At 44.9% G+C, this 18,304-nt stretch overlaps 3 protein-coding genes across 3 annotated transcripts; all 3 read right to left on the bottom strand.

Annotated features, from left to right (window-relative positions):
* Positions 1-166: 166 nt before the first annotated feature.
* On the bottom strand, positions 167-1,117 carry LOC149278731 (protein VCF1-like). Its single transcript, XM_089501808.1, has 3 exons — positions 1,101-1,117; positions 790-880; positions 167-358 (listed from the first exon to the last, which is right to left on the bottom strand). Exons 1-3 carry the CDS (start codon positions 1,115-1,117, stop codon positions 167-169), a joined length of 300 nt encoding a protein of 99 aa, XP_089357934.1.
* Positions 1,118-5,953: 4,836 nt separating this feature from the next.
* On the bottom strand, positions 5,954-10,555 carry LOC149278730 (putative cleavage and polyadenylation specificity factor subunit 4-like protein). Its single transcript, XM_089501807.1, has 9 exons — positions 10,453-10,555; positions 9,835-9,885; positions 9,254-9,406; positions 7,989-8,084; positions 7,401-7,494; positions 7,133-7,175; positions 6,654-6,749; positions 6,300-6,356; positions 5,954-6,019 (listed from the first exon to the last, which is right to left on the bottom strand). Exons 1-9 carry the CDS (start codon positions 10,553-10,555, stop codon positions 5,954-5,956), a joined length of 759 nt encoding a protein of 252 aa, XP_089357933.1.
* Positions 10,556-16,414: 5,859 nt separating this feature from the next.
* Positions 16,415-17,329, bottom strand: LOC149278729 (cdc42 effector protein 4-like). Its single transcript, XM_089501832.1, has one exon. It carries the CDS (start codon positions 17,327-17,329, stop codon positions 16,415-16,417), a length of 915 nt encoding a protein of 304 aa, XP_089357958.1.
* Between the last annotated feature and the right edge of the window lie 975 nt (positions 17,330-18,304).

Here is an 18,304-nt window from a genome sequence, read left to right as displayed (position 1 = left end):
TTCTTGCATTTAAACCACACGACCCGTTCGAAAGCAAACCAAAGAAAACAAACGTTCCTGTAAAAGTGTCTGTGACGGCCGGAATATCGCAGGAGGGAAGGCAGTCGGTTTGTGCGGCGGCTTTTTGGATGTTTTGTAGGTCGCGGTAATGGCGGTCGGCGTCTCCCTAGTAGGTGAGGCAGCCGCGGTGCTGTAGGCTGGAGAAGTGCGCCTCCTTCAGGATTTGGTTGATGTAGACGTAATGTCCGTCATTAAGCGCAGACTGCTCCGGGATGGCGTCGTCTCCTACGGTCTGTGTGTCCTTTGCCCCGTGGCTTCTACAGGAGCTGCCATTGCTGCCGGTGTCACTGCCTGAAGACTTCAAGTAAAAAAAAAAAAGACATACATAAACAACTTTAACACACATGATAGCCGAGCGGTCACATGGTGTCCCTCTAGCGAAGCCATTGGGGATTCCACAAAACCCTCTCTATATGTATTTGCCCCTCCGCCTACCCCTGCCCCATGCAGGAAACGCCAGTGCTTGGTTGGCGAACGAGCGCAGAGCACCCCCCCCCCCCGTTCTAATGGGCGCACTTTCCTGATTGGCTGCTTCAAGCTATTGTTATAGCTATTAAGAATGGATGTAGAGTACTATATGCATTCTTTGGCGAAGTGGACAGAGACATTAAACTGTCACTTCTTCGCCCCTCAATCCCTCGCACCAACTAAGCTGTGACGCGGAACCCATACAATTCTAAGTCTTAGGGCATTGGCAGGGGGTAGATTTCGGAAAGGGAGCCCCCCTACCTCCGTTTCCCACTCCTGGAGCCCCGAGTTCCTGTTGCTCCTCTTGGACTGCGGGACCAGGGAGACATCGTTACAGCTTCGTCCCCGCTTCCTGCAAGCAAAGCAAAATGTTTTATATTAACGTTCATATAACAGGCAGGTCGGAGAGCTTCACCGGAATCTGCAAACAAGCAAAACGACAGCGGACGCACTCAACGTAAAAGCAGCCGCTCGGCCCCCGTTTTACCGGCTAAAGACGTAAACCTTAATCAGTCGTTGGACAAAATAACAATAAACGTCGTTATTGTCAAACGCGGCGCGCCGTCTCTTACCTGCTGTCAGGCAACATTTGGGCTCTAAGGTTCCGCCGGGGCCGAACTTGCTGAGTCAGAATGAAGATTCCAAGGAGCCTGGTTGACGGGTGGGAGACGACGGGGGGCAGACTGTCTCTCCCAGTTACTGAGGGTTTTGGGCCTGAGAGTTGGTAGGAGGGCTCTGCTCTGTTTGGGCCGTCTCGGGCAGCACCTGTCTTCTCACAATGTGCTGTATGTCTAACACCCCTCTCTTAGTACTAGAGCGCTCTCTCTGTGAAACTGCCTGTCTCACTGCCAGGCCTCTCTACCTTTTTCAAACTGGAGATCTCTGATCCCAACTGTCTCATGTAGGAGACTCTCTAATGTCCTGCCTGTCTCTAGAACAGAGGGGGTCTCTTTGGTTCTGGTGGTTTCTCTTGGAGAGGAGACCTCTCTCTCTCTCTGATGTTGTCTCAATATGGGACAGGAGATCTCTTTCTCTCCTTATCTGGTCCTGCCTGTGTCTCGGGGGCAACAGACCTCTCCTCTTTCTCAGCTCGCGGCTGTCTCTCTGGGGTAGGAGACCTCTCTCTCGCGTTCCGGCTGTCTCTCTGGGGTAGGAGACCTCTCTCTCTCTCTCCCGTTCCGGCTGTCTCTCTGGGGTAGGAGACCTCTCTCTCTCCCGTTCCGGCTGTCTCTCTGGGGTAGGAGACCTCTCTCTCTCCCGTTCCGGCTGTCTCTCTGGGGTAGGAGACCTCTCTCTCTCCCGTTCCGGCTGTCTCTCTGGGGTAGGAGACCTCTCTCTCTCCCGTTCCGGCGGTCTCTCTGGGGTAGGAGACCTCTCTTTCGGTTTTCTCCCCGCTGTGTCTCTCCAGGCCCCTGTCTGTCTCGGTCTCAGTCGCTCACAGTCACGCACTGTCCTGGCTGTCTGTGGCCAAGGCTCCGGTTACAGGTTCTCTCAGCCGGCCTCATACTCGGTCTCCCCACACGGAGAGCTCTCAGACACCGGCAGGCTTTATGCTCCAGTCCGCGGTCCCAGCCGGATACAGGCCCCGTGACATCACCGCGCTTCACGCCGGAAGACTCTGAGCCAATAGACTCCTTTGGGCCGAAAACGTCGCTTAGCAACTAAGAGGAGGTGGCCATTTTATTGGTTATCTAAATGTTCACTTTACATTGTACATCCTTTTCTCAAACTACCCTTCTCTCTCCTTACATACTTACATACGTGAAAAAGTATCCTCTCTGTAACATTATTTAATGTAAAACACCGCAAAACTACAAAAGAACCATCATTACCTACATAGCTCTGTATAAACATGGCTTGTACATTTATATTTTTCATGAGAACTTCTAGTAATAGTTACATGGCATGTATATATGTGTATATATATATATATATATATATATATGTGTGTGTGTGTGTGTATATATAGAGAGAGAGAGAAAAATTCCTATAAGCAGCCACAAATGTGTAACGTGTGCCTGCACCAATATGGCTGCTGGAAGGCCCCCGAGCTCCAAGCCAATCGGATTGCGATTCATTGCTGGGTCATTGCTTGCTTGAAGTATAGCTGCTGAAGGCATGTGGAAGCTGCTGGATGATTGAGGGAGTGAAGGTGTCCCTTATTAGTGAGTGCTTGCTTACACTTACATTACACAAACACATTGTATACTATATATATATATATATATATATATAGTTATCTCACTCCCTACATATATGTTACTAATGAAGTAGAATAGTTAATGCCCTCCCTTCAACTTGTAAACTAATTGTCATGGTAACCATTGCTTGAGGCATGAAAAATTTTGATTTGTATCCATATTCACTTATTTTAGGTGAGTTGCCATGATTACCAGATTTAGACGGTGATGGATCTTCAACCTGTGTTATATCACACATATTAAACTTGCATTTTTAGTTCTGACGCTATAGGCTCCAGTGCCTTCAATGGCTGTTTTCTTTTGGTTAATAGCAATTAAATATTTTTCGTTATTTAAAACATTAAAAACTCTACCAGTCTGGTGACAAGCTAACATTTTAATATTATCTTTCAGAAATAAAGGAACCAGCATCTCTGTCGATGATGGAGACCTGCCCGTTCTGCGGAAAGGCATTTAAAAGGCTAAAGTCCCATTTGCCCCATTGTAGGTTGGCCGCTGCCAGAAAGAATGAAGAAGCTGGCGTCCAAATTTCTGTGAAAAGGACAAACTTGAAGAAAGATTTATTGCCAAACACCCACCCATCTACCAAAGAGAGAGGGAAGGTTAAGGCTGGGTTGGGCAGCGAGAGAGTACTTTTTCATAAAAATCTTCAGGAGGACGGTAGGTTGACCCCAACTCATGGGGCAAAAGGTGGCACTAGCAAAACGGTCAAAGAAGATATACTGGTGCAAAATGCTAAGGGTGACGCAACGACCGAAAACCTGGAAAAACCTTGCTTACATTCTTCTAATGACCTTGGACTGTCTTCAGCAGAACATTCCTTGGGAGACTCAACTTCTCGTTTCTCAGGACCTGGAGGGAAGGTAACTTTATCAAGTAGCCAGGACCATAAGGTCCTCCTGCAAGTAGTTCCAGATCCCTCTGTTTCTGAAGGAGATGGTCCAAATGACAGGGAACAACATTTAGGGAACAACAGAGAGTTGAACCTCCCAAGAACCATCCAAAAACTTGGTACTCATCAAAAAGAACTATTAACTTTACTAGTAGGTGAAGAGATTACTTCAGAAGGTCAGGACAGAAGAGGAGACATTTTAGTTGCTGGTAAGTCTCTGGTTTGGGAACATATACAAGGTTCCTTTGGAAGGAGCAGATATTCTGAAAACTGGAGTGAGATTTTTAAGCAGGTTCCACCACTTTCAGCACCTCACATACCCTATTATGGTGACTCCACTAGTAACATTTCCCTGAAAGGCGTGAATAATTTGTCAGGTGGCACCTCTGCAGCTCAGTTCTTGCACCGAATGGACATTTACTCTTCGTTGACCAAACCATCGGAGGTGGTTGAGGAGTCTCGCATGTCTGGAGTGGACCCAGCTCCCAAAGGTGAAGTTGTTGCTTCACAGTCTTCCAGTGGTGAAGCTCCAGGTAGCCTGAGGATGCAGTGGTTCTCTGAGTTGCACCCCAATTATGCTGAACTGCGTTTGCTTCCAGAAAGAAAAGATCAATGGGACACAGAAAGAAGACCAATCAAGACCAAGATGTCCACACACATACAGCATGGTAAGTAACAGCTCCACGAAAATAGCTACAAATCTGGTATGTGTGATTCTAGCTTCCCGTTAGCGTCCCTAATCCTAAGAAACGCACACGTTCCCGTACACAGAGATTTCAATGCTAATGTCTCCCTTTGTAGATATCCCTTTAACATCAAGACCCCTGATGGATGTCCGACTTGGAGAACTTCCCTCTTGGCTGGCAAACAAACAAATTTCCATTAATTCATTACAAACGACAGTACGAAAAGGTAAGAGAACAGATATTTCAGCCGCGGTTTGGGTTTGAGACAGTAATAATGTTTCGGCGTGTTGGTTTTAAGAAGTTGTTGCCCTTCAGATATTCCCAACCTCCTCGTTATCACTGGTGCTCCATGAACTGCTGTCATTGTCTCTTCCTCTCTATGCCAGCCTGGTACCGTTACTACAATAAGTACATCAACGTGAAGAGAGGGAGCGTGGGGGGCCTGACCATGCTGCTGGCTGGATATTGTGTCCTCAGCTACACGTGGAACTACAAACACATCCGTAAGACTAACGTTCATTTTATTGATGCTTTTATTAAAGTTGGGTTTTTTTGTGTATTTGGTTTAGAATTACAGACCAAGTAGATCAGTCACTGTATTTAGTGCCTTTTACCTGCTATAAATGATGCATTTAAATAAAAGCGGGAATAAATAAATGTATGTTATGTAAATGGTGTAAAAAAATGTGCTTGTGTAATTGTAATAGTATAATAACATGATCTCCACGTTCACAATTTTATTTCTTTGTCGTATTCCAGAACAGGATCGCAAAAGGAAGTACCATTGAGGACTCACGGGGTTTATAGCCGCCGCTGGAATTCTTACACTATGGCTCTGCTGCGCATGGGCCAACGTTTTCCCCAATCCGGCATCATGGTTATATTGTCTTGAGTGGTGAATTTGCTGTGTTTTAACACTCCTTAAAGAATTCTTTGAACCTACCCCACTGAGTTGTAGAATGATCAAGGTATATATATATATATAATTTGTATAGTTTTATTTAGGAGGCCAAGTTTGAGTGAGAAAAATAATCAATAATTAAACATTTCAGACTGAATTTAACTATTTAAATAAAGTGTTCTTACTCCATCCTGAGATTATTTTTAATGGAAACTGTATAAAGATAGTGTGTGTAATAAGAGCCTGATACTTTATGTGGTTTTATTACCAGGTCAAAGGGAAAGTAATTTTTATCGGCATCAAACACCATATGCCAGAAGTTACAGTGCCAGACCATCCGCCCGATGCGTTCTGTAGATAAGAATTGTTTGTAGGCTAATCGTGCCCCTCTAGTGCAAGTGGAACAGTTAAAGACAGGGATTAAATGATAGAAATAACATCTAATAGTAACATTGGTTGAAAAAGAGTCCATCAAGTCCCCTCCTTCTACCTATCCTTCCTGCTTTTGATCCAAAGGCAGCCCCCTTTTGTTCATGCTAATATCATATTGGCCTTTGCAGCTGCTGACTGGCATTGTGCACTGTTGTTAAGCCTCCTAAATCCTTCTCAGCAGTATTGTTCCCCAGGGAGATACCATTTAAAGTATATGTTGCATTATTATTATTTTTCCCATAATGCATTAATAAGACTAATGGTTTTTCTAACAGGAACAATTGGTATGTAATGTCGCCGTCCTGGTGCGCCATTAACGCCAAGCCTTTGCCTGGCCTGTTGGTAGGGGAGGAATGCAAGCGGGATAACTCGACAATCTCTAGGGAGATAAGACCCAATTTAATCACAAAAAGAATTGGAATTTATTTGCAAACCATAGAAAAATATATTTATTTTTTTTAAATATTACAATATTATTCGGGTCATGTCTACAGGTCTCAAGGAACGTCCACTTGGGACAACATCATCATCGCCGAGGGGTTAATCAGGCGATTGCTCTCAAATGACAAAAAATGGTCAATCGTAGATTTCTCCCCCTCGGCTGACGCGGAAATCCTCGCGCCGAAGCAGTCCGCACCACCGCCATGTCATTTTCTTACAAGAAAGGCAAAACGACCCTTGGAGCATTTGTTGGCGTAGTGCCCTCTGTCGCCGCACTGCGAAGACCAAAGAAATTAAGACATAAGTTTTGATAAACACGTTTTCTGCTGTTTATATACGCATTATCGGGGCTTTTAGGGCAGTAGAACCCTGCGATACCCTCATACCCAGCAAACATTCCGAGCTCCTAGAAAACGAGGGACGAGTGAGGAGACGGGGATTTAAGTAGCAGAGAAGACGACTATGGAGGTATGCATACTCGCCTTGAAGCAGGTGACCTGTCCTAGGGGTCTAAGCCCGCAGCAGGCAACTTCTTGCATTTTCCTGAATCTCTCGTGCATCATGCTAATTACTGTCAAGTGCGAGAGGTGAGGGAGATCCATCAGAGGCTGCTGCTTTGCAATAGGTTTGACATCGAGTTCACCGTGCCTTTGCAGTTGAGGTAGATTCTGTAGAGGGGCATAAATGGAAGGGACAGGCGGTGAGAATATAAACCTAAAGAGCGGGGGTATTTACCAAGCTCCCCTCCAGCAGTTCTGGAATTAAAACTCTCCCCTGATGCTCGGGAAGCCATATGGAAGCTATTTCTAGAGCAATGTTTACTTCCGGGGTGTAATTCATGTCTTCTCTAGAGTTGTTTGGCTCCACCATATTTTCTGCCGAGCTGATAGGATAGAACCTGGTGGTGGCAGCCCTATGTTTAAGCGAATGCATGGACCGACTTGCCCCTGGGGACATTGCTTGCCTAGAGATCTTGGCTGGCCCAAGCTACATAGCAAGGAGTTTGAGAAAAGTTATATAAATCAGTAATATATATATTTTTTTAACCAACCTTAAGATGGTCGGAAGTGCAAAGAACCAGGTCTGCTTTAGGGCTGTAAGGAAAGGAAAATAAATCGGTTGTGGAGTAAATGCACCTACGCGGAACCCACAGAACCAAACCGCGACAAAGTCCTAAATCTTCTGTGCCATATGTGCACTCCCGCCTCTAAATATCCATCCATGCTCTGAAAATGCAAGCCGGGTCATCCCAGACCCCATTGATTGGCATGACCCACTGATCTCTTCATTCTGCATGGCTCGGGGGGGGGGGGACTTACTGTACATATTTACACTTGGGTCCTTCAGGGCAGAATCCCACCAGATAATTTATACACATCACTCTGCGGGTGTGCCGGTGTTTGCACGCAGGTCCTAATTTCATGGAGAAAAAGAAGAAAAAAAGATTAAGATAATAAGAACTAGAACACAGCAGTCAAGGTCCTTCAGACTTCTACACCCCTTTACTGCTTGGCGGTGGTTATCCATGAGGGTAGCTCAACTGATCCTGGCATGAGTTTGTCTATGGGCACTCTTTGTGTCTTAAAGATGATGCCAAGGCTGTTGAATTGAATGTCAATTGGCAGCAGACTACCCTACTTGAAGAAAACACCGTGAAGCTTCCACCAAACCGGCCATCGAGTCACTTTGGTAAAGTAGCCAAACCAATTATTATTTGGCATTGTAATTAAAGACTTTTCCCTGTTACTTCTCTACGTGAACAGAACCATGGACCGTTCTGGGAGTCGTCAACATGTCTGATACGTAAAGGTTACCCATATCTGATCTAAACCGGTGTGGTGGGGGGGGGGCGGTGATTTAAACCCTGTGCCGAGTGATTCCTACGTAGCTGGCTGGACAGACCTTACCATGTTTGCAGAATCCTCGGTCGTACCACGGGCAGTCCTTAATTTTGGACGCTGGATCAATATGAAGAAAGGGACAGTCCTTGTTGCTGCATTCACCTGAAAGTCACGACGAGGATGACTGTGATTTACGAATAGCTAATAACTCGTAAAAACGGGAAGAAGAATTCAGAGTAACCGTGAAAATAACACATTATTTGTACTTTTGTACGTTGACCACCAGGTGGTGGCCCCCGACCAGTAATCCCATTACATTCCCGCATCGCTGTCTGTGGCAGAACTTTTATCCTATTATCGGAGTCATTATTTTATTTGGTATGGAGATCGGTGTAAAAGTTGTAAAATCCCACACAGGTATATGCTTATTGTATATGCATACAGGGGGGGAGATATATCCATACCGGGGGGGGGGATATATCCATACGGGGGGAGAGATATATCCATACGGGGGGAGGGGGATATATCCATACGGGGGGAGGGGGATATATCCATACGGGGGGAGGATATATCCATACGGGGGGAGGATATATCCATACAGGGGGGAGAGATATATCCATACAGGGGGGAGAGATATATCCATACAGGGGGGAGAGATATATCCATACAGGGGGGAGAGATATATCCATACGGGGGGAGAGATATATCCATACGGGGGGAGAGATATATCCATACGGGGGGAGAGATATATCCATACGGGGGGAGAGATATATCCATACGGGGGGGAGAGATATATCCATACGGGGGGGGGGGATATATCCATACGGGGGGGGGGATATATCCATACGGGGGGGGGGGATATATCCATACGGGGGGAGGATATATCCATACGGGGGGAGGATATATCCATACAGGGGGGAGAGATATATCCATACGGGGGGAGAGATATATCCATACGGGGGGAGAGATATATCCATACGGGGGGAGAGATATATCCATACGGGGGGAGAGATATATCCATACGGGGGGAGAGATATATCCATACGGGGGGGAGAGATATATCCATACGGGGGGGGGGATATATCCATACGGGGGGAGGATATATCCATACGGGGGGAGAGATATATCCATACGGGGGGAGAGATATATCCATACGGGGGGAGAGATATATCCATACGGGGGGAGAGATATATCCATACGGGGGGAGAGATATATCCATACGGGGGGAGGATATATCCATACGGGGGGGAGAGATATATCCATATGGGGGGTATATCCATGGGGGGGGCATATATGCATATAGAAAATAATATCCCCCTCACCTCCCTTACCGAATTTAGAGTAGAAGTAGCATTCTGGCATGCGGTCCATGTCATACTCATGGAGAAATTCGCAGTTATCTCCTTTCTTGCACAGACCCCTCAGCCAATGCTTGCAGACCACCGTCTTCTCGCCACTCAAATGGCGGAACGGACACATGGGACCTAGAATTCAATACAACAGAACAAAAAGGGGGTCTTTTCACCCAAAGTATAGCGTCACCAACAAAGCTGGAGATGTCAATTAGTATCTGGAGCAATCGATACGTTCCACGACTTGGTGGAAACTTCTTACATTTAGTATTAAAAATCTATCCAAATAAACAAAATATTCCCCAGTAAAATTATAGGATCCTAAAAAATCCCACAAAACTAAAGAAAAATCACTGCACGTTTTACAACATATTTAAGCGCATGATATAAACCGGCTTTATTGCATCGTAATGATTGTGAATCACCCCATTCAATAAATACAATTATTTTTCCGTAGCTGAGTCGCTAAAAACAATGTTTTCATCGGCTCAGAGGAAATAGGGTTTGTTTTTTATAAGTTCGTAACGGAAATGAGTTTTTTTTATAGTTGTATAACGTACCTCTTCTGCATACCCCTTTAAGAAAGAAGTCACATACAGCTGCTCCGGATTCTGCAAGAGGACACAAGAGACGCCATGTTTGTTTTGCACAGCAGAGGAGATCCTTTTATAGGCCAAGCACAACCTGTCAGAGCAACCTACGCCGGGGTCTACAAGACCATCACCCACCCCAGACTCCCAAAAATTCAGGTTTTGGTTCGCATCGTTCCAATAAACTTGGTCTACGGGCCACCATTTTGGCGTCAACTATTGGCTACTTTCCAATCTCAAGCCCAACACTGAGCTGATTCTTTACTGTCAGGCTAAATAAGTCCTGCTTATAGTAGTCAAGTATCTTTCCCCAAAGACTTTCATCAGAGGGTCCTTTAGGTGGTTCCTAACCAGGGGCCACGTTCTATAGGTTCCCACAACCTCCCGGCCTGGAAACTATTATAAGACTCTTTCTGGCAATAGTTTGTAGACCGGAGAGTGACCTTCCATATCAAAGATCAAAAGACTGGGGGCCATTAGAACTTCCATAAGTTGCTTCACCCAGATGTTCTCAAGGAGCTTTGTGTGTAATTGTGTGTAATTCCATGTGAGTTTCACAAACGTTTCCATCACCAAACTTTAACTTACTGTCCATCCCTTGGAAGGGCAGAGGAAGGGTCCCTCTCTGACCTTGAACGTCCCTTTCAAAGTCAAAGCTGAACTTCTCTATCCCAGCAATAAGTTCCTGCATGGCTGCGAGACTCCAACCAGGAGAACGCCACTCAACCCAGGTCCAAATCCTTTACGCCTCACTAAACAGAGCCAAAGAACCAATGTTACAATCCTCAAGAGATGAGAACGACTGGAAGACGAACTCAACTTTAAAGGTCTCGGGGTCGCCATTGTAGGCAGTCGTGTGATCTCCTGGTTACAGCACTGTGTGGATTCTTTACTGTAATGCTAATTAAGTCCATCTTATGGTAGTGAAGTCTCTTTCCCCAAAGATCTTAATCAGAGAGTCCTCTGGGTGATTTAGACACAGATATTCTATTGTTTACCGCAAGCCAGCTTCATAAGAACTTACTACATTTGTCTAGAAGTTTGGGCATAAACATACAAAGTGACTGCTACAAATATTGCTTTTTGTGAAAATAACAAATTATACTATATTTAAAAAAAACATAATAAAAATAACAACAATAAAATAATTAAATACAAATAAATAATAATAATAATGATGCAGAGTTCACTAAATGTAACCTTTATCCTAATAATTACAGAACTTTAAAGCACAAGATGTACAAATTTTTATCTCAAGATCATAGAAGCCTGTATTGCAGCAGAACCTGTTTGCCGTAAGCGGTGCGTGAGAGTTTATAAACCCCCGGATTTACAAACAAAGGTTGTGTTACACTGTAACATGTAACAAAAATAACACAGCGGCCGCGGTCACATCCCCTTAAAACACAGGACACTATATATATCTTTTAATACATAAAGAAACCAGAATCTAGAGGGTCAAAGGCTTAGATGGATTGCAAGGAGATTTTTACTTTACTGAGAGGGTGGTAGATAAGTGGAACAGCCGCCGAGCAGAAGTGGTAGAGGGTAAAAAATTGAGGGTATTAAACATGCATGGGATAGGCATACGGCTCCTGACTCTAAGACGAGACCAACGGCTGATTAAGGTTTGAGTCGTTACAGCAGGAAAAATGAGCGTCTAGATGGGGGCCGAATGGGGCCAATGGGGCCAATCTGTCTGCAAATTAAATGTATGTATTATACCTGTATGTATGTATGTATGTATGTATGTATAGGTGTGTATATGGTCTTAAACAATAACTTGCGCTGAATATATTCTGTTGTATTCATCCTCTTACCTGCACCTTCAACCGCAAGGCTGCAGCAGAGTCCTGGAGCCATTAAGGTGGTGGCAGGAAGTGACCTCACAAAAAAGGAAGTGACAAAACAGAATGAGAAGCATATGTGTGAGTCAAGTCTCAGTGCCTTGGTCTGCACATCATGTATGGAGAATTATTCCTCCTCAGAGGACATCGTGTCCCCCAAGCAATGCACACATTGATCTATACAGTGTATAGATCAAACTTCACCAAGTGAGAGGGTAATGGCACCTTTACAATATATTCTGCGGGATGCATTTAAATCTTTGTAGCCCTGCATAAAGCGTTTGTAAAGGAGCCACATAAATACCCTCATGTCCAGCTGCAGTTATAGTGTACGCTCCCTACAGGGCCGTTCTACACCCCTAGTAAGATGTCTCATGCGGATTTTCCTGGTCTCTGACACCGAGGATTTTCAGCCTATCAGGCGCGTATCCTTATGTCACATGACTAGATCTACAATTAATAATTCCCCCAGAAAACAGAAACAGTGCTACATTTCAAACGATTAAATAATTATTTAGTGTAGGCTCTGAGCTTTCCAAAAGTAATAAATGCTTATAATAAGCTTTATGCACTCGAGTGGGCGAGAGACCCCCCCGTTATATGCATGCGGTATGTTTAGTGCATGTTGCAGGGTTTTGGGAGAATTTTCTTTTTATTCAATGGCTCTTGTTTTAAACCCAGCAATGTGTTTTTTTTAACCTTAATAATTTGATGCTGGATCCATATTTATTTTTCCACAATAGACCCCTTAGATTTTTCTCATGTAAAGATTATGGGACTTAAGGAGGTTTTACCTTACTGAGAGGGTGGTAGATAAGTGGAACAGCCTCCCAGCAGAAGTGGTAGAGGGTAATACAGTGAGGGGATTAAACATGCATGGGATAGGCATACAGCTCCTGAATCTAAGACGAGACCAACGACTGATTAAGGTTTGAGTCTTTACAGCAGGAGAAACAGGCAGACTAGACAGGGGCCGATCTGCTGGCAAATTCTATGGTCAGATAAGTTATATGGTTGTCACTCACAGGGCTGTAGGGGTTAATATACTCTGCTTTGCTCTCTCCTGCAGTCACGCGGTCTCTCGGCCGGCCGCACAAAGCCTCAGTGTACCCTGCTGGATGTGACAGCCGCCCGGAGCGCGTAGATCAAATCAGTTCCTATAAACACGCAGCGAACATAGAAACGCAGAATCAGCCCCATTTTCCTTAATCGGTCGTTGGTCTCGTCTTAGATTCAGGAGCCGTATGTCTATCCCACACGTGTTTAATACACTCACTGTATTACCCTCTACCACTTCTGCTGGGAGGCTGTTCCACTTATCTCCCACCCTCTCAGCCGCTGGTTAATCTATACAATTAAATAGCGATTAACCTGTCTGATTTGCACATTCGTTACCCTGCTGAATAGGATGGCGCTATATGAAACAACAATAAGAATAATAAGAACAATTATTTATTTTTTTCATTGTTGCCGACGTCTCCGCTTTAAGTAGCCAGAGCAGACTGAACGCTGTTACTGTGTCACTTGACTTTTGGGAAACGATGTGTTAAAATGTATAACATTCGCTTTGGCAAAGTTCCCGGAATATCACGCTTCTGTTCTTTGGCTGAAGGGTACTTTTGGGGTAAAATAATAATATATTTTAGAGAAGATGTTTTTTTCCTTCGAGAGGAAACGCCACGGCTAGATCGTAAGCTCACAAGACTCTGATTGTGAAGCGCTACTGAATCTGTGGGCGCTATATAAAGAAACGTAATGTACGGATCAGCACCGCCCGGTAATATAGTCCTAAAGCATACATGTCCTGGACTGCAAACCCTCCAACAATTGGGATTCTCATAAAAAGGGTATATGACAATAAATCGGGTAAATTCCAGTAGTCTCTGGACTTTTTTTTAACTCCTATGGATGTGGCCCTCCTGGGATTCACCAACCCCACATTTCAGAAGAACTTAGGAGAACCTGTGGAACATCTGGAAGGTGTTGCCCATTTGGAGCGTCCAGAAAGTCCAGTGTTTGCCAACGTTCCACCAGTTTCCAAAGCCCGTTTGCTTTAATACGATGAATTCTTTGGAGAATATCCAGACCGTTAACGGTGAAGATGTCCCTTGGTTGGAGAAGTTGTATCGGCTCTAGGCAATATTCACTAAACTGAGTGTTTTCGAGATTACCAGCACTCAGTAGGAAGGGTCATCTCCAAAGAGCCCTTCCTGTTCTATCGATGAGTTACATTTGAAGAAAGCTTGGACCTTCTGGCAGAAGGACTGCACCATGGTTGGTCCTTCATGAGCTTCACTAAAAAATATTTAATTAGAATGTAGCTTCAAGCCCGACAAGGTCTAAGTAGGCTTTGGATGCTAGAACCTCCCCCCACCAAGTGTTCAATAGCCCCTTTTAGAGCGTCGGAGATGCCAGAGACACTTACAATGTAACCATTTTTACCCATAATTAGTTTCCATGAAGTGTTTGTTTTCTCTTTGGTCATCTCTGAAACATCGTTGAATGCGCTTTTTTTTAAGTAATAAGACCCCAAACTTACCCCCATTACACAATCTTTGCCCAGATCACCTATAAAAAGAACACAAGAGGCAGAGCAAAAAGCGACAGATTTTATTCGGGTCACTGCGGGTGAGATCCGTAGAGTCTCTTTACACATCACAAAATCTATCACGATGCAAGCAGCTCTGCTTCCCAGCGTAGAAAGGGAGATATGTAGTGTGTAATTATGCATGGCACAAAAAAATGTGTTCTTTTTAAGAGAGAAAACAGAATTTACTGAATCCTGCTCTGCGGTATAGATTGCCTGGCAATCAAAATGGTTATTTCCAACTGCTCGCCCAACTCATGCAAATGGGCTTTCCATTGATGGAAGACCAACCAACTCTACGGCTGCTTCCACTCTTCATCAGCATGCATAGAATTTGTGTTATCTTTTGCATTTTGAAGTTCATAATCCTGCATTGGTCACTATGGTCCTACCAAGGGCAACTATACACTAGATGTTCACCCCAAAAGGTGGTCCTGATAAAGGCCATCTCAATTAACCATAGAATTACATTCCATTCCAGGAGAACGTCCTAACAACAATGGGAGGGACACCTCAAAAAGAATGTTACATCATGAAGACACAACTGCTTACATCAACATCAGATGGACCACATAGACATAATTTGGGGGAACATTGTTCCAACCTCTGACAGGATTACAGAAAAGTGAGGTCATCACCTCTTGCCCAGCAATCACCAGACAACAAGCTATGCTTATTTCGAGAGTTGTGTTTGAAGGACCATACATGTTGGTTGTTCTCGAATTGGTGGCTAGTCCCGCTCAAGTTGGTGGTCAGAAGTCGATTTCCGGTGATGTGGTGAGGGTGTGAATGGAGTAGACCTCTTTTATAAGCCCTTTGTCTTCAAATCGCAAGCATTAATCACAATATGTGGTCTACAGTTGTTGTTGGGTGTTAACATCTACTCGTTCCCTGGTTTGTCATACCCCCAATTCTCCAAAGCCCATTTATTTCATTAAAAAATAAAAAATTCAAAGCCGAAACAGTAAGGCCGGCTCTAATAATACATTTTGGCATCGGCGTCGAGCAGTTATCTTTAGTGTGGACAAAAAAAAAAAAAAAAAAAAAAAAAAGTATGCTTTGCTGGAAGGACTATAAATAAATAAAAACCAAACAGAAGGCAGATTCCCTCGCGCAAAATTATTTAAAGTTTAATAACCTCCCTTAAAATGCAGAATAGGAGGCACTATTTATTTTTTAGCAGAAACGGCAAATGGTCCATTCTGGACAATCCAAGCACTCCAGCTCCATGAAGCCTACAACTCCACTCACTCTTAGCCAACTTGGAGGCTTCAGGTGCCCAGCGCTGGGCAATGCAAATGTGGTTTCTCCTCAATAAAATGCGCTATTAGGGTTTATGGATCTGGGAGGAGGCAGAAAACAACATTTGGGGGGGCTTTTCTTAGTTTAACAACTTCCACTGCCAGCTGGAAAAAAATGAAGCTCTGGATTGTCGGGGGGGGGGGGGGGGCACACACTCATCACATGTTTAAGTCTGATGTATTTTTATAGGGTTTCCCAAAACTACGTTTGCTACCATAATGAGCATATGTTTGTTTTTTTGGGGAGGGGGGGGGCAGTCAAAAATCCCAATAAAATCCACCACAAAATGAATGAACATTTGTTGGCATCCTTTGGAGGGAGTCTTACTCGAATAGATCCCACTGGTGGGAATGATGGATTCCCACCTCAAACATGACATCTGTTGAGGTGCAACGCATGATGTGGCACCAAACTTTTGTCTCGCCGTGCAGATTACAATCACACATGACCGGTCTCAGCTTCATTTGTTGATGGATCCATCTATGGCATCACTTTATTTCGTCTCTTTGCCTTGGTGGATGAAAGGGAAAAGAAAATACTTTCTCTTGGTTAGTCCCCATACGGATTCTAAATAGCCACTGAATAGTCTTCTCAGTTGCTAGATCCTGTCCATGGAGTGCCTTATTGCCATTAAACATCTCAAATAGCTAATAAAACTCCATTCTCAGTTCAAGGAAGAGCACATGAGGCAGACACTAGAAAGGGTTATTGCCGGAACAGTCCCAGTGTTCTGGGCTCGGGGTGTTGAGCCATTATGTTCTATACTTGGGCAGCTTCTCTGTTCAATAGAGGCTATGGGATACATCAGCCATTTCTACACTCTGATCTCATCTTCTTCTTCGTCCATGAAAGAAAAGTCTCTCCCTTTCCTCTGTTTTTCACCCGGGCCCCCTGTGGTACCTCTGGACTCAGAACGTTTGTCTTTGATAACCTGGCTCTTGTGATTTGGGCCGGAGCTTGGATGAGCAGTGGCCAACCTGCTCTCCCGGTCAGGAGCATGCATTGGGTGACTTGACGACAAAGAACTTTGACTATGTTCTATACCATTCCCATCGATCTCATCAAGACTGCGGTCTAGGTCTTGTTCCCACCCGCTGTTGTCCATGACGCTTAATATATCTCCCAGCATGGATGGCCCCAGGTCAATATGGAATGACATGATGGACTCTGCATGCTTCATGCCTTGGCTACCCTTGGGAGCCGATTCTGGAAGCTCTGTTAGCTCCCCAAATTCTTTCTCTGCCAGGGCAGGATCTGGAACGGGTGGCGGGCTTTTGGCAGACGCTCCATTTATACGCGGTTCCTCAGGTCCCTTCTTGACTGGGCTGGATGACAAGCTCTTGGGCATCTTCTTGCCGGATGAACTCCTGTCCATCTCCTTTTCTGTTAATTGGGGCAAAGAGACAGCATTTTTTACAAACAAGGCAGAATCCCTGAGCGATCCTAACATATCCCTTCTGTCACTACGAGTAACAGACAGGGAACGTTTGCTGCTCCGGAAATGTCTGGATAACAGCCCTGGCTTCGGGACCGACTCTTCTGGCTCTGGTTGTTCTTCTCCTTTGCTGTTGAGGAAGGAGGTATCTCCAAAGGCATCCCCTGACCTCCCAATGTGCATGGTGTGGCGGAAGTCCCCCAGCGGGGCGCTTATCATCTCTGCCGTGAGGTCGGCTCTTGACCTACGCTTGGATGCATTGGGGTTGGTGACCAGCTGCTTTAAGATTGGCATCTTCGCTACTTTTCCTGTTCCACCAGAAAGTCACAGCCCGGCCAAAGGGGTTAACCGTTTACAAAGTTTCCAAAGACCGATAATGAATCAGAGGGAGTGTCTTCAGCTTAACCGCAGGGAGTTTCACGAAGTCTGTTACAGGTTCACTTCCAGTCCCAACCGTCCATTATAACCTGAATGAACAAAACACAAAGAAGAGACGTCAGATGCTTATGTAATAACTACAAAAGTAACAAAGACGATTACATCTAATAGAGCGAGACCTCATGGTCCTACGGTTCATATGGTGGGACCATTGGCAATCATGACGGGGCAGCCAGGTGTTGGAGAGACCACCGGTGGATGTGAAAGGGAGAGAGAGCTGCAAATGGGGGGGGGGGTTCAATGAAAGGAAGGAGTTGGATCGATGGAGAAGCGATTCCCAACCTAGTCATCGAGACGCATTAATAATGGAAGATTTACAACATTCTACAGGTGGGTACGTATATAGGCTATAGGGTAAGTGGAGGGGGAAGACATGGCACCCCACATTCAGATGTTAGACATATCTTTTATACAGCAGCAGATCTATTCTCTTAGGACATTTTCTACGCATTCAGCTCTTCAGATCCTTTGGTAACGGACATGCGCGGGAATTAGCAGCGACAGACGTCCAAACCGCTCTCGTCCCAATAAAACGAGACAGCGACGGAGTTAGCCAGCCAGAAACCAGCGGCCGACAGGCAGCAATGCAGAGGAGTTATATGTAAAGGACGTGAGAGAGCAGGGTGGCCACAGGGGACCCAGCGATCCCAAAAATACCCCAAGGCTGCAGGCAGTTAGGGGTTAATAAGGCATACGGCAGGGACAGAGCGGAGTAATCGGCCGCGGATTTCAATTAACGTTACATCGTTCTGATGTAATCTAAAGATCACGTTTATATAATAATCTCATTACGAAAACAACACTAAAGAAATTAAACTGTGCTTTAAAAAC

The sequence above is a fragment of the Sceloporus occidentalis genome, unplaced genomic scaffold (assembly GCF_023333645.1).
Source record: "Sceloporus occidentalis isolate IW3139 unplaced genomic scaffold, rSceOcc1.0.p SCAF_182, whole genome shotgun sequence".
Classification (NCBI taxonomy): Eukaryota; Metazoa; Chordata; class Lepidosauria; order Squamata; family Phrynosomatidae; genus Sceloporus; species Sceloporus occidentalis.
The sequence above is the reverse complement of the archived record's forward strand: the minus strand, read 5'-3'. Positions and strand labels throughout refer to the sequence as shown.